The sequence below is a fragment of the Salvelinus fontinalis genome, chromosome 16 (assembly GCF_029448725.1).
Source record: "Salvelinus fontinalis isolate EN_2023a chromosome 16, ASM2944872v1, whole genome shotgun sequence".
NCBI lineage: Eukaryota > Metazoa > Chordata > Actinopteri > Salmoniformes > Salmonidae > Salvelinus > Salvelinus fontinalis.
Window position 1 is genome coordinate 48,311,776 of NC_074680.1, and position 15,491 is coordinate 48,327,266.

The window sequence follows — 15,491 nt, forward strand, 5'->3', positions numbered from 1 at the left end:
GCTAGGCTGCCCGCTCTTAACCGCTAGTCTTCCTGCTCTTAACCGCTAGTCTTCCTGCTCTTAACCGCTAGGCTGCCCGCTCTTAACCGCTAGGCTGCCCGCTCTTAACCGCTAGGCTGCCCGCTCTTAACCGCTAGTCTTCCTGCTCTTAACCGCTAGGCTGCCGCTCTTAACCGCTAGTCTTCCTGCTCTTAACCGCTAGTCTTCCCGCTCTTAACCGCTAGGCTCCCTGCTCTTAACCGCTAGGCTGCCCGCTCTTAACCGCTAGAATCCCTGCTCTTAACCGCTACGCTACCCGCTCTTAACCGCTAGGCTCCCTGCTCTTAACCGCTAGGCTACCTGTTCTTAACCGCTAGAATCCCTGCTCTTAACCGCTAGCCTGCCCGCTCTTAACCGCTAGGCTGCCCGCTCTTAACCGCTAGGCTGCCCGCTCTTAACCGCTAGGCTGCCCGCTCTTAACCGCTAGGCTGCCCGCTCTTAACCGCTAGGCTGCCCGCTCTTAACCGCTAGGCTGCCCGCTCTTAACCGCTAGGCTGCCCGCTCTTAACCGCTAGGCTGCCCGCTCTTAACCGCTAGGCTGCCCGCTCTTAACCGCTAGGCTGCCCGCTCTTAACCGCTAGGCTGCCCGCTCTTAACCGCTAGGCTGCCCGCTCTTAACCGCTAGGCTGCCCGCTCTTAACCGCTAGGCTGCCCGCTCTTAACCGCTAGGCTGCCCGCTCTTAACCGCTAGGCTGCCCGCTCTTAACCGCTAGGCTGCCCGCTCTTAACCGCTAGGCTGCCCGCTCTTAACCGCTAGGCTGCCCGCTCTTAACCGCTAGGCTGCCCGCTCTTAACCGCTAGGCTGCCCGCTCTTAACCGCTAGGCTGCCCGCTCTTAACCGCTAGGCTGCCCGCTCTTAACCGCTAGGCTGCCCGCTCTTAACCGCTAGGCTGCCCGCTCTTAACCGCTAGGCTCCCCGCTCTTAACCGCTAGGCTCCCCGCTCTTAACCGCTAGGCTCCCCGCTCTTAACCGCTAGGCTGCCCGCTCTTAACCGCTAGGCTGCCCGCTCTTAACCGCTAGTCTGCCCGCTCTTAACCGCTAGGCTACCCGCTCTTAACCGCTAGGCTGCCTGCTCTTAACCGCTAGGCTGCCTGCTCTTAACCGCTAGGCTACCAGCTCTTAACCGCTAGGCTACCAGCTCTTAACCGCTAGGCTGCCCGCTCTTAACCGCTAGGCTGCCCGCTCTTAACCGCTAGGCTGCCCGCTCTTAACCGCTAGGCTACCAGCTAGCGGTTAAGGGGTTAAGGGGTGCATGCCGTCCCCAAGAACCACTGTGGGTGTTTCAGAGTACTACATTTCTGTTTTAAAACACAAACATCAGATCTCAGTTTAGGTACAATACTTTACTTGGTTTCATTACACAATCATGGTGTTTTGAGACTTTCTAATTTTAACAGCGCAGGCAAGGAGCCATGATGTGGCCAAGACATTACTCATCGTGAGTGATGTCATGAATCCTGGTTGTGGAGGGCACCTGTTGCCATGGAAGTTACGGAACCACACAGAGAAAGAGAGGGAGAGAGCGAGAGAGAGCGAGAGGGAGAGAGCGAGAGGGAGAGAGCGAGAGAGAGAGAGACAGAGAGAGAGAGAGAGACAGAGAGAGACAGAGAGACAGAGAGAGAGACAGAGAGAGAGACAGACAGAGAGACAGACAGAGACAGAGAGAGACAGACAGAGACAGACAGAGACAGACAGAGACAGACAGAGACAGACAGAGACAGACAGAGAGACAGACAGAGAGAGAGAGACAGAGAGACAGACAGAGAGAGAGAGAGAGAGACAGACAGAGAGAGACAGAGAGACAGAGACAGAGAGACACAGAGAGAGAGACAGAGAGACAGAGAGAGAGAGAGAGAGAGAGAGAGAGAGAGAGAGAGAGAGAGAGAGACAGAGAGAGAGAGAGAGAGAGAGAGAGAGAGAGAGAGAGAGAGAGAGAGAGAGAGAGAGAGAGAGAGAGAGAGAGGGAAAACCAGGCTCCTGTACCATGCTTTACTGACATGCTCTCATGGAAAGTTTAGGGTTGGGTTAGGTGTTAGGGTTAAGGTTATTTGTCATAGACATCCATAGACAGAGGGCTATTTGCATGTGAGCATATCCTGGAATGCACCTTGGAAAATGTTTATATATATATAATTTTTTTTTTTTTACATTTTACCCCCTTTTCTCCCCAATTTTCGTGGTATCCAATCGCTAGTAATTACTATCTTGTCTCATCGCTACAACTCCCGTACGGGCTCGGGAGAGACGAAGGTCGAAAGCCATGCGTCCTCCGAAGCACAACCCAACCAAGCCGCACTGCTTCTTAACACAGCTCGCCTCCAACCCGGAAGCCAGCCGCACCAGTGTGTCGGAGGAAACACCGTGTACCTGGCCCCCTTGGTTAGCGCGCACTGCGCCCGGCCCGCCACAGGAGTCGCTGGAGCGCGATGAGACAAGGATATCCCTACCGGCCAAACCCTCCCTAACCCAGACGACTCTATGCCAATTGTGCGTCGCCCCACGGACCTCCCGGTCGCGGCCGGCTGCGACAGAGCCTGGGCACGAACCAAGAGTATATATATATATATTTTAATAAAATGTTTATTCTACTGAGCCATTTAATGTATGTTGGTATTCTTATCTTTTATTATTTCCACATTTTGACAGGTACATTATCCATTTCAAATTAGGCTGCTACTCAAAAGAAGAAAAAAAACCTAAGAAATAAAATATACAGATTTTAATAATAAATAAAACATTCAGTATAAACAGGAAAATAAAAAAATCAGTGGGCCTCCACCCCCAGCCTCCACCCCCAGCCTCCACCCCCAGCCTCCACCCCCAGCCTCCACCCCCAGCCTCCACCCCCAGCCTCCACCCCCAGCCTCCCATCTCTCATCCATCCAACATGTTTCCACCCCCAACCTCCCATCTCTCATCCATCCAACATGTTTCCACCCCCAACCTCCCATCCTATTCCCCCAACCTCCCATCCTATTCCCCCAACCCCACCCAGGCAACATGTCTCCACCCCCAACCTCCCATCCCCCCAACCCCACCCAAGCAACATGACTCTACCCCCAACCTCCTATTCCCCCAACCCCATCCAGCCAACATGTCTCCACCCCCAACCTCAGCCCCCCAACCCCATCCAGCCAACATGTCTCCACCATAACCCCATCCAGCCAACATGTCTCCACCCCCAACCCCATCCAGCCAACATGTCTCCACCATAACCCCACCCAGCCAACATGTCTCCACCCCCAACCTCAAACCCCCAACCCCACCCAGCCAACATGTCTCCACCCCCAACCTCCCATCCCCCAACCCCACCCAAACTGTTACAGACCTATATCCATCCTGCCCTGCCTTTCTAAAGTCTTCGAAAGCCAAGTTAACAAACAGATCACCGACCATTTCGAATCCCACCGTACCTTTTCCGCTATGCAATCTGGTTTCCGAGCTGGTCATGGGTGCACCTCAGCCACGCTCAAGGTCCTAAACGATATCATAACCGCCATCGATAAGAGACAGTACTGTGCAGCCGTCTTCATCGACCTGGCCAAGGCTTTCGACTCTGTCAATCACCATATTCTTATCGGCAGACTCAACAGCCTTGGTTTCTCCAATGACTGCCTCGCCTGGTTCACCAACTACTTCTCAGATTCAGTGTGCCTGCCTAGAAGGCCAGCATCCCGGAGTCACCTCTTCACTGTTGACGTTGAGACTGGTGTTTTGCGGGTACTATTTAATGAAGCTGCCAGCTGATGACTTGTGTGGCGTCTATTTCTAAAACTAGACACTCTAATGTACTTGTCCTCTTGCTCAGTTGTGCACCGGGGCCTCCCACTCCTCTTTCTATTCTGGTTAGAGCCAGTTTGCGCTGTTCTGTGAAGGGGGTAGTACACAGCGTTTTACAAGATCTTCAGTTTCTTGGCAATGTTTCGCATGGAATAGCCTTCATTTCTCAGAACAAGAAGAACGTTTGAGAAGAAAGTGCTTTGTTTCTGGTCATTTTGAGCCTGTAATCGAACCCACAAATGCTGATACTCCAGATACTCAACTAGTCTGAAGGCCAGTTTTATTGCTGCTTTAATCAGTACAACAATTTGATGGACAAAAAATGTGCTTTTCTTTCAAAAACAATGACATTTCTAAGTGACCCCAAACTTTGAACGTTAGTGTATATACGCTCTAACACAGATCAGTTATATACGCTCTCACACAGTCAGATCAGTTATATACGCTCTGACAGATCAGTTATATACGCTCTCACACAGATCAGTTATATACGCTCTGACACAGATCAGTTATATACGCTCTGACACAGATCAGTTATATACCCTCTGACACAGATCAGTTATATACGCTCTAACACAGTCAGATCAGTTATATACACTCTGACACAGATCAGTTATATACGCTCTAACACAGATCAGTTATATACGCTCTAACACAGATCAGTTATATACGCTCTGACACAGATCAGTTATATACGCTCTGACACAGATCAGTTATATACGCTCTAACACAGATCAGTTATATACGCTCTAACACAGTCAGATCAGTTATATACACTCTGACACAGATCAGTTATATACGCTCTAACACAGATCAGTTATATACGCTCTCACACAGATCAGTTATATACGCTCTAACACAGTCAGATCAGTTATATACGCTCTAACACAGATCAGTTATATACGCTCTAACACAGATCAGTTATATACGCTCTAACACAGATCAGTTATATACGCTCTAACACAGTCAGATCAGTTATATACACTCTGACACAGATCAGTTATATACGCTCTAACACAGATCAGTTATATACGCTCTAACACAGATCAGTTATATACGCTCTAACAGATCAGTTATATACGCTCTAACACAGATCAGTTATATACGCTCTAACACAGATCAGTTATATACGCTCTCACACAGATCAGTTATATACGCTCTAACACAGATCAGTTATATACGCTCTAACACAGATCAGTTATATACGCTCTGACACAGATCAGTTATATACGCTCTGACACAGATCAGTTATATACGCTCTAACACAGATCAGTTATATACGCTCTAACACAGATCAGTTATATACGCTCTGACACAGATCAGTTATATACGCTCTCACACAGATCAGTTATATACGCTCTAACACAGTCAGATCAGTTATATACACTCTGACACAGATCAGTTATATATGCTCTAACACAGATCAGTTATATACGCTCTAACACAGACAGATCAGATATATACGCTCTAACACAGACAGATCAGATATACGCTCTAACACAGATCAGTTATATACGCTCTAACACAGATCAGTTATATACGCTCTGACACAGATCAGTTATATACGCTCTGACACAGATCAGTTATATACGCTCTGACACAGATCAGTTATATACGCTCTAACACAGATCAGTTATATACGCTCTAACACAGATCAGTTATATACGCTCTGACAGTCAATTCCCCGTTTACATCGTGACGTATTACGCGGGACGTCATCTTCACAGAGTCTTGCCCCGCCAGGACAAATGTAGTGTTTGTAACACAGGCTGGAGGAGATTGTCTCTCGTCAGAAATCACATTTATTTTGGAAGATCGCAAAATATGACTTTTTCCATTCAAGTCAGGATAAATATATTGTTTCAGCTGAAAAACTCCCCACATATTTTCATCTTCTTGTGGTTTGGTAACTTCCTGTTCTTCAATGGACTCTGGCTGGACGACGCAGAGTTAGATTTGTTTTTAACTATCTGGTGTCAGTCTCGCAACCGAGCCTTCAACTGCAAGGGGGCATTGCATTGTGGATGTCCCGGGCATTGCATTGTGGATGTCCCGGGCAATGCATTGTGGATGTCCCGGGCAATGCATTGTGGATGTCCCGGGCAATGCATTGTGGATGTCCCGGGCAATGCATTGTGGATGTCCCGGGCAATGCATTGTGGATGTCCCCCCCATTGAAATGACATCCGGCGCAACGTAACGGATGAAAATAGTCAGTGGCGTAAATTACTTAAGTAAAAATACTTTAAAATACTACTTACGTCGTTTTTTGGGGGGTATTTGTACTTTACAATTTATATTTGTGACTACTTTTACTTTTACTTCACTACATTCCTAAAGAAAGTAATGTACTTTTTACTCCATACATTTCCCCTGAAACCCAAAAGTACTTGTTACATTTTGACAGGAAAATTTTCCAATTCACACTCTTATCAAGAGAACATCCCTGGTCATCCCTACTGCCTCTGATCTGGAGGACTCACTAAACAGAGAACATCCCTGGTCATCCCTACTGCCTCTGATCTGGAGGACTCACTAAACAGAGAACATCCCTGGTCATCTCTACTGCCTCTGATCTGGTGGACTCGCTAAACAGAGAACATCCCTGGTCATCTCTACTGCCTCTGATCTGGAGGACTCACTAAACAGAGAACATCCCTGGTCATCTCTACTGCCTCTGATCTGGTGGACTCATTAAACAGAGAACATCCCTGGTCATCTCTACTGCCTCTGATCTGGAGGACTCACTAAACATCCCTGGTCATCCCTACTGCCTCTGATCTGGACGACTCACTAACCATAAATGCTTTGTTTGTAAATGATGTCTGAGTGTTGGAGTGTGCCCCTGGCTATCTGTAAATATACACTGCTCAAAAAAATAAAGGGAACACTTAAACAACACAATGTAACTCCAAGTCAATCACACTTCTGTGAAATCAAACTGTTCACTTAGGAAGCAACACTGATTGACAATAAATTTCACATGCTGTTGTGCAAATGGAATAGACAAAAGGTGGAAATTATAGGCAATTAGCAAGACACCCCCAAAAAAGGAGTGATTCTGCAGGTGGTGACCACAGACCACTTCTCAGTTCCTATACTTCCTGGCTCAGCTCATCCAGGATGGCACATCAATGCGAGCAGTGGCAAGAAGGTTTGCTGTGTCTGTCAGCGTAGTGTCCAGAGCATGGAGGCGCTACCAGGAGACAGGCCAGTATATCAGGAGACGTGGAGGAGGCCGTAGGAGGGCAACAACCCAGCAGCAGGACCGCTACCTCCGCCTTTGTGCAAGGAGGAGCACTACCAGAGCCCTGCAAAATGACCTCCAGCAGGCCACAAATGTGCATGTGTCTGCTCAAACGGTCAGAAACAGACTCCATGAGGGTGGTATGAGGGCCCGACGTCCACAGGTGGGGGTTGTGCTTACAGCCCAACACCGTGCAGGACGTTTGGCATTTGCCAGAGAACACCAAGATTGGCAAATTCGCCTTTGGCGCCCTGTGCTCTTCACAGATGAGAGCAGGTTCACACTGAGCACATGAGCACATGTGACAGACGTGACAGAGTCTGGAGACGCCGTGGAGAACGTTCTGCTGCCTGCAACATCCTCCAGCATGACCGGTTTGGCGGTGGGTCAGTCATGGTGTGGGGTGGCATTTCTTTGTGGGGCCGCACAGCCCTCCATGTGCTCGCCAGAGGTAGCCTGACTGCCATTAGGTACCGAGATGAGATCCTCAGAGCCCTTGTGAGACCATATGCTGACACATGCACATTTGTGGCCTGCTGGAGGTCATTTTGCAGGGCTCTGGTAGTGCTCCTCCTTGCACAAAGGCGGAGGTAGCGGTCCTGCTGCTGGGTTGTTGCCCTCCTACGGCCTCCTCCACGTCTCCTGATGTACTGGCCTGTCTCCTGGTAGCGCCTCCATGCTCTGGACACTACGCTGACAGACACAGCAAACCTTCTTGCCACAGCTCGCATTGATGTGCCATCCTGGATGAGCTGCACTACCTGAGCCACTTGTGTGGGTTGTAGACTCCGTCTCATGCTACCACTAGAGTGAAAGCACCGCCAGCATTCAAAAGAGACCAAAACATCAGCCAGGAAGCATAGGAACTGAGAAGTGGTCTGTGGTCACCACCTGCAGAATCACTCCTTTATTGGGGGTGTCTTGCTAATTGCCTATAATTTCCACCTTTTGTCTATTCCATTTGCACAACAGCATGTGACATTTATTGTCAATCAGTGTTGCTTCCTAAGTGGACAGTTTGATTTCACAGAAGTGTGATTGACTTGGAGTTACATTGTGTTGTTTAAGTGTTCCCTTTATTTTTTTGAGCAGTATATATATATATATATATATATATATATATATATATATATATATATATATATATATATATATATATATATATATATATATAATATATATATACCCTTTTCTTTTATATATATATATATATAAAAGAAAAGGGTGTTGTCTGGTTCTCTTAATATACGTTTTTTTTTAAATTATTTATACTTTTACTTTTGATACTTAAGTATATTTAAAATAAAATACTTTTAGACTTTTACTCAAGTAGTATTTTACTGGGGGCCATTCAACTTTTATTTGAGTCATTTTCTATTAAGGTATCTTTACTTTTACTCAATATGACGACAGGGCACGTTTTCCACCACTGAAAATAATGCAATAATAACGCGGTGGCAGAAATATCATATTTAGAGCTCCGATTCATTATAAGAAAATGGACCACAGCGTCGACGCACAGGTTCTCTGCGCCCAACACAAACAGGCCTACTGGACTCAGTGAGGTGGTGGGTGAGCAGCAACAGAGATAGCCCGCTGGGCATCAACATGCGACACCACACTCCCCTGCAGCAGCACAGCCACAGCTAGCCGCTCCCCTACCCCTTCAACCTCTCTCTCTCTCTCAGTGTGTTCTCCGTCTCTCCCATCACGCTTCTCTGCTCTCCTCTCAATCTGTCACTTACAATCAACGGAATGGTCCTGTCGTCTCCATGGATCTCCAGCCTCCCGCCTGCGGCATGTCTCCTGATGTCCGCGACGCGGGGCTGCGAGGCTGAGGATGATGAGTGCGGTTTATTGTCCTGCCACAGGTAATAAAATGTTCCCAGGATCCACGCTACGGTCAAGATAGCGATGGCGTTGGCCCGTATCCTGCGCATTGTGAGCCCATAAGGAGAGCGCTGTCCTGAAACCCTCAGATGGTTAATCTCCGGTACAGGTTCGCTTAGTGGTTCTTTTGGAACCGGAGACGGAGCGGGAGGAGAGGTGCGCAAAAAGTGCTTCTCCGGTTATGGCTCGCTCCGCAGCAAACAGCCTCACCGGTAACGAGCTATTCCGATCGAGAGAGAGAGAGAGAGCAGTCTCTCTGCTTGACTGGGATTTGCGCATTCACAGAGCCGTGCGCGGTCCTAGCGCCGTTTGATATTCCTTCCGAGGTATCATTCCTGGTTTATGCACTCAGCAGCTCTTCTCGCGGTCTTTAGCTGGATTACGCACATGCGTTGTCAGTTTGGTTTCTGTTAGAATAGAACACTCGACTGATTATGTAAATATAATGGAGAGACCGATAACGGTGCATGGGTAAACATCACTGGGGAAGCCAAGACCCCACAAGCCACATTACAACGTGTGTGTTGTTTGTGCTATAACCTGTTAGTTCATATGCCTTGACACATTGATATAGAGGCCTAAGGCCCGAGACAATAAGAAGACACAGTGGCAGAATAAATTCAACCACACCTTTGTTTTTTATCACAATACCGGAGAGGAACATCTGTCTAGTGAAGCCCACAAAGCATATTGCATGAACAGTTACAGACACTTAGTTACATGATCTACAGCATGAACCACTATTGATTTAGAAACATGGAGAGTTACAGGAAGTCACAAAGAAAACAGGAGCTTCCTTCGCTATTCCAGCACCATTTCAACATCATCAAATCACCACTGTTTAGTCTAATACAGTGACAACTAAAAGATAACCCCAAAAAAACGATTTAGTCCAATCAACGTAAGCTAAATATGAAATGGCTGTCCATGGTTCTGATTTCTGTGTGCGCGTTCGTGCAAGTAGAAAAACATGTTGACTCCTCAACTTGTAGAGAAATGCCATCTTCCTGTCTTTCATGTTGATGAAACTATGTCATACAGTATGTGTTTATTTGTTGTTGTTGTCCTAGGCTACCTGGCTAAAATGCTTGCTCGCTAGCCTATCTTCCACTAATGGGCAACGTTAGCTAGTTAACTTTAGCGTTCTACATCTAGCTACATATTGACCTTCCATCCGCTCAGTCCAAGGGCACAATGTATGAATTAATGGTTGGATCAGAATCGCCGTTATAACCATTGGCCAGTACTGATAATTAAGTAAAACCACAAGTTCAAATCCCAATCTCCATCCATGGCTAATTTAGGAAAGGAACAATTTCAGCTAGCTGGCTAGCTAGCCACCCACCGGAGGACAACAACACAACGAGATGCAACAATTGAAGTTTTTCTGTCGATGACGTACTGCTCTCAATGGGTTTTGATAGGAGTGAAGCCAAGTCCAAGCTGTCTTCCCTTGACACTTTTTTTTTTTGGTGCGCCAGGACCAATCACAGTTGAGTTCGCTCAGTTTAGCTCAAAGCTGATTGGCAAATTAGTTTTTTTTTTATGAAGGGAGAGCAAATGCTCGCTGGTCTCCTTTACATTCCATTCAATGCTACGGGCGGCAACAATGTCATACTCGCTTGGACCAGAAAGCATCAGATGGTCGACACATAGCGCCCTCTCTGTTTCCCTCGCTCAGATGCTTTCTCCTGTGAGATACATTAAGCCTCGTGCAAATTGAAGGAAAAGTATGAAACACAGAGACAAAAGAAACATTATTTTATGTTTTCGCATTGGTACAATATTTTGGGAATCCTGGCTTCCCTTGGCATACATGAATACACGCCACTGGTAGAGACAACACTGAATAAACAAAGATGACTGGATTCATTGTCTAATATAGTTTAACAGCCTATTTGAGAGTCTCCACCAGTCAACTCAAGACAACTAAAATTAGGAGGTAGGCAAAACTGAATTCATGTTTTTTGGGGGGAAATTATTTAAGATATTTTCTTCCTTATATTTTTCTAAAGAGAAAAATACTCTGTTCCTTTGAACAAAAATATGATTTGCAAGGTTGGCTGACCAATGGATATAAAGCATTATCTATAGATGGATCATTATTGTCATCTGTTGCTCTTCAGTGAATTACTCACCCACAGATTCAGTCACAGACAGACAGACAAGACGAGACAGACAGACAGACAGTAGGCTACAGACGGTCAACACTGACCACCCTGAACTGGGCGAGCCTCATGGAACAGACATTCCTTAGGCACTGTGGAGCCGCAGAGCCTGTAACTTACTTCTGGGAATTTACAATGTATTCCTCCATAGAAAAATGTATTCCTTACAATGTATTCCTCTATAGAAAACTAAACCTGAATCTGAAATACCTAGTGCACTCCCTGTTGGGCCCTGGTCTAAAGTAGTACACTCCCTGTTGGGCCCTGGTCTAAAGTAGTGCACTCCCTGTTGGGGTCCTGGTCTAAAGTAGTACACTCCCTGTTGGGGCCCTGGTCTAAAGTAGTGCACTCCCTGTTGGGGCCCTGGTCTAAAGTAGTGCACTCCCTGTTGGGCCCTGGTCTAAAGTAGTGCACTCCCTGTTGGGGCCCTGGTCTAAAGTAGTGCACTCCCTGTTGGGGCCCTGGTCTAAAGTAGTGCACTCCCTGTTGGGGCCCTGGTCTAAAGTAGTGCACTCCCTGTGGTGCCTTGGTCTAAAGTAGTGCACTCCCTGTTGTGCCTTGGTCTAAAGTAGTACACTCCCTGTTGGGGCCCTGGTCTAAAGTAGTGCACTCCCTGTTGGGGCCCTGGTCTAAAGTAGTGCACTCCCTGTTGGGGCCCTGGTCTAAAGTAGTGCACTCCCTGTTGGGGCCCTGGTCTAAAGTAGTACACTCCCTGTTGGGGTCCTGGTCTAAAGTAGTGCACTCCCTGTTGGGGCCTGGTCTAAAGTAGTGCACTCCCTGTTGGGGTCCTGGTCTAAAGTAGTGCACTCCCTGTTGGGGTCCTGGTCTAAAGTAGTACACTCCCTGTTGGGGCCTGGTCTAAAGTAGTACACTCCCTGTTGGGGTCCTGGTCTAAAGTAGTACACTCCCTGTTGGGGCCCTGGTCTAAAGTAGTGCACTTCCTGTTGGGGCCCTGGTCTAAAGTAGTGCACTCCCTGTTGGGGCCCTGGTCTAAAGTAGTGCACTCCCTGTTGGGCCCTGGTCTAAAGTAGTACACTCCCTGTTGGGGCCTGGTCTAAAGTAGTACACTCCCTGTTGGGGTCCTGGTCTAAAGTAGTACACTCCCTGTTGGGGCCCTGGTCTAAAGTAGTACACTTCCTGTTGGGGCCCTGGTCTAAAGTAGTGCACTCCCTGTTGGGGTCCTGGTCTAAAGTAGTGCACCATAAAGAGAAGAGTGCGCCATTTGGAACGCAGATATATCGAGGAGAGAAGTGGATGATGTCATTCTGCACTCCACCTAACAACGACAGTATAGAGTCTGTGTGTAATTCTCCACAGCTGCTCCACTGGGATAGACTACCACACCATGACCAAACTATGCCAAGATTACGAAGTGAAACATAAACACCCAGCAATATAATCTGGAGGTTTTCCAGGGGGTGGGAGGGCGGGGGGGGGGGGGGGGGGGGGGCACAACCTAACCTCGTTCCAAATGGCACCTGGTCAACAGTAGTGCACTATATAGGGATCAGTGTGCCATATAGAGTACAGTCAAACCGTAATGTAGCATTTTAAAAACACACATCTGGTTTCCACACAACTCAATTTAAAGCAAGTCAAATTACATTCTGGTTTAAATTAGATTGATACAGCTATCCCTTTAACACACACACACAGTGCTTTTCACAGCAACCAGGCATTGACCCCAAAGAGCAACAGCCCTAAAACTAATAACATTTTGATTCAGATGGTGATTGGTATTAAGCTCCCCTAGAGTGACAAGATGGCGCCGACAGAGATGGGCGCCTCGCTTCGAGTCCTTAGGAAACTAGGAAGTATGTTTTTTCATTTTCATGTATTATTTCTTACATCGTTAGCCCAGAAAAATCTTAAGTGTTATTACATACAGCTGGGAAGAACAATTGGATGTAAGAGTGACGTCAACTTACCAACATTACGACCAGGAATACGACTTTCCTGAAGCGGATCCTTTGTTCGCACCACCACCCAGGACATTGGATCTAATTCCAGAGGACCTCCTGACCTCCGACCCAAAACAACGTCGCCGCAGAAGAAGTAGACGGAGCGGCCTCCTGGTCAGACTTCGCAGGCGTGCACACCACCCACCCCTTCCGAGTATATTACTCGACAATGCCCAGTCTCTTGACAACAAGGTAGACGAAATTAGGGCAAGGGTTGCCTTCCAGAGAGACATCAGATATTGTAACATTCTCTGTTTCACGGAAACGTGGCTCTCTCGGGATATGTTGTCGGAATCGGTTCAGCCACCGGGCTTCTCCATGCATCGCTCCGACAGAGATAAACACCTTTCTGGGAAGAGGAAGGGCGGGAATGTATGCTTCATGATTAACGACTCATGGTGTAATCATAACAACATACAGGAACTCAAGTCCTTCTGCTCACAAGACCTAGAATTCCTTACAATCAAATGCCGGCCATTTTACTTACCAAGAGAATTCTCGTCAGTTAGTCACAGCGGTGTACATTCCCCCTCAAGCAGATACCACGACGGCCCTCAAGGAACTTCACTGGACTCTATTGTAAACTGGAAACTGCATTTATTGTAGACAGGGATTTTAACGAAGCAAAATTTGAGAACAAGGCTACCTAAATTCCATCAGCATATTGATTGTAGCACTCCTACTGGCAATACACTGGATCACTGCTCCTCTAACTTCCGCGATGCATACAAGGCCCTCCCCCGCCCTCCCTTCGGCCAATCTGACCAACACGACTCCATTATGCTAATACCATCCTATAGGAAGAAACTCAAACAGGATGTATCCGTGACAAGAACCATTCAATGCTGGTTTTGACCAATCGAAATCCACGCTTCAAGATTGTTTTGATCACGTGGACTGGGAAATGTTCTGGGTAGCCTCAGAGAATGACATTAATCTATACGCTGACTTGGTGAGTGAATTTATAAGGAAGTGCATTGGAGATGTTGTACCCACTATGACTATTAATAAAACCTACCCTAACCAGAAACCGTGGATGAATGGCGGCATTCGCACAAAACTGAAAGCGCGAAACACCGCATTTAACCATGGAAAGAGGACTGGGAATATGGCTGAATGTGAACAGTGTAGTTATTCCCTCTGCAAGGCAATCAAACAAGTGAAATGTCGGTATAGGGACAAGGTGGAGTCGCAATTCAACAGCTCAGACATGAGACGTATATGGCAGGTGTCATGACTGGCCTGTTCGGGTCAGGTTACCGTGGACCACAGTCCTACAGAGATATCTCTCACACCCACCAAAGGGGGGGGGGGGGGGGGGCGGGAGATAGAGGTGGTCCACGGTAACCTGACACCTCGTGCCCATTGTAAATCTTAAGGCAGCAGACAAAATCCTTTGTCCTCTCAAACCCCACCCCCACCCAGAGGGAAGAGGGTATAACAGTAGAAAAGGGAGACGGTAGACCCAGGGGGTAATTGAGCTCCTGGTTTTGGACCAACAGTCCTCTCGGCTCATAGTTTTGGACCAACAGTCCTCTCGGCTCCTAGTTTTGGACCAACAGTCCTCTCGGCTCCTAGTTTTGGACCAACAGTCCTCTCAGCTCCTGGTTTTGGACCAACAGTCCTCTCGGCTCCTGGTTTTGGACCAACAGTCCTCTCGGCTCCTGGTTTTGGACCAACAGTCCTCTCGGCTCCTAGTTTTGGACCAACAGTCCTCTCGGCTCCTAGTTTTGGACCAACAGTCCTCTCGGCTCATAGTTTTGGACCAACAAGTCCTCTCAGCTCATAGTTTTGGACCAACAGTCTTCTCAGCTCATAGTTTTGGACCAATAGTCCTCTCAGCTCATTGTAATGTAACTACATTGCTGCTCGGCCCAGACCCTCTTCAGTAGAAGCTAGTTGACTTCAACATGAACCACAGAAATGACTCATGCAATCATATGACTGCATCCCAAATGGCAGCTACTATTCCTTATATAGCGCCCCCTGTGGGCCATGGTCAAAAGTAGTGCACTGTTTAGAGAATAGGGTGTAATTTGGGATACAGAGGGAGAGAATGAATGATGGAATCCAGGCATCTCATCAGCTCATAAATGTGTTGTATAATTTACCGCTCTCTGACGGTGCCTTCGCTATGGTTACGCTGAGCGTGTGTGTGTTTATGCGCTGGTCTGTATGTGTGTGTGTGTGTCAGTGTGAGCTGGTCAATGTGTGTGTGAGTCAGTGTGTGTGTGTGTGTGTGTGTGTGTGTGTGTGTGTGTGTGCGTGCGCGTGCTAGCTGGTCTGTATGCGTGTGTGTCCGTGTGTGAGTAATACATCCTGGGGAAAAGCTGCTATTAGCCAATAGAAACAAATTGAATAACAGACAGTCCTTACTGCTATTAGCCAATAGAAACAAATTGAAT

The 15,491-nt window shown here is 47.4% G+C and overlaps 1 protein-coding gene across 1 annotated transcript in view; it reads right to left on the bottom strand.

Annotated features, from left to right (window-relative positions):
- The window catches only part of LOC129813291 (polypeptide N-acetylgalactosaminyltransferase 16-like), a 64,302-nt gene extending 55,009 nt beyond the window's left edge, over positions 1–9,293 (bottom strand). Inside the window, exon 1 of the mRNA XM_055865624.1 lies at positions 8,813–9,293. Within this exon, the coding sequence (XP_055721599.1) occupies positions 8,813–9,007 (195 nt within the window). The 5' untranslated portion in view covers positions 9,008–9,293. The remainder of the gene's footprint in view (positions 1–8,812) is intronic.
- Positions 9,294–15,491: the final 6,198 nt, after the last annotated feature.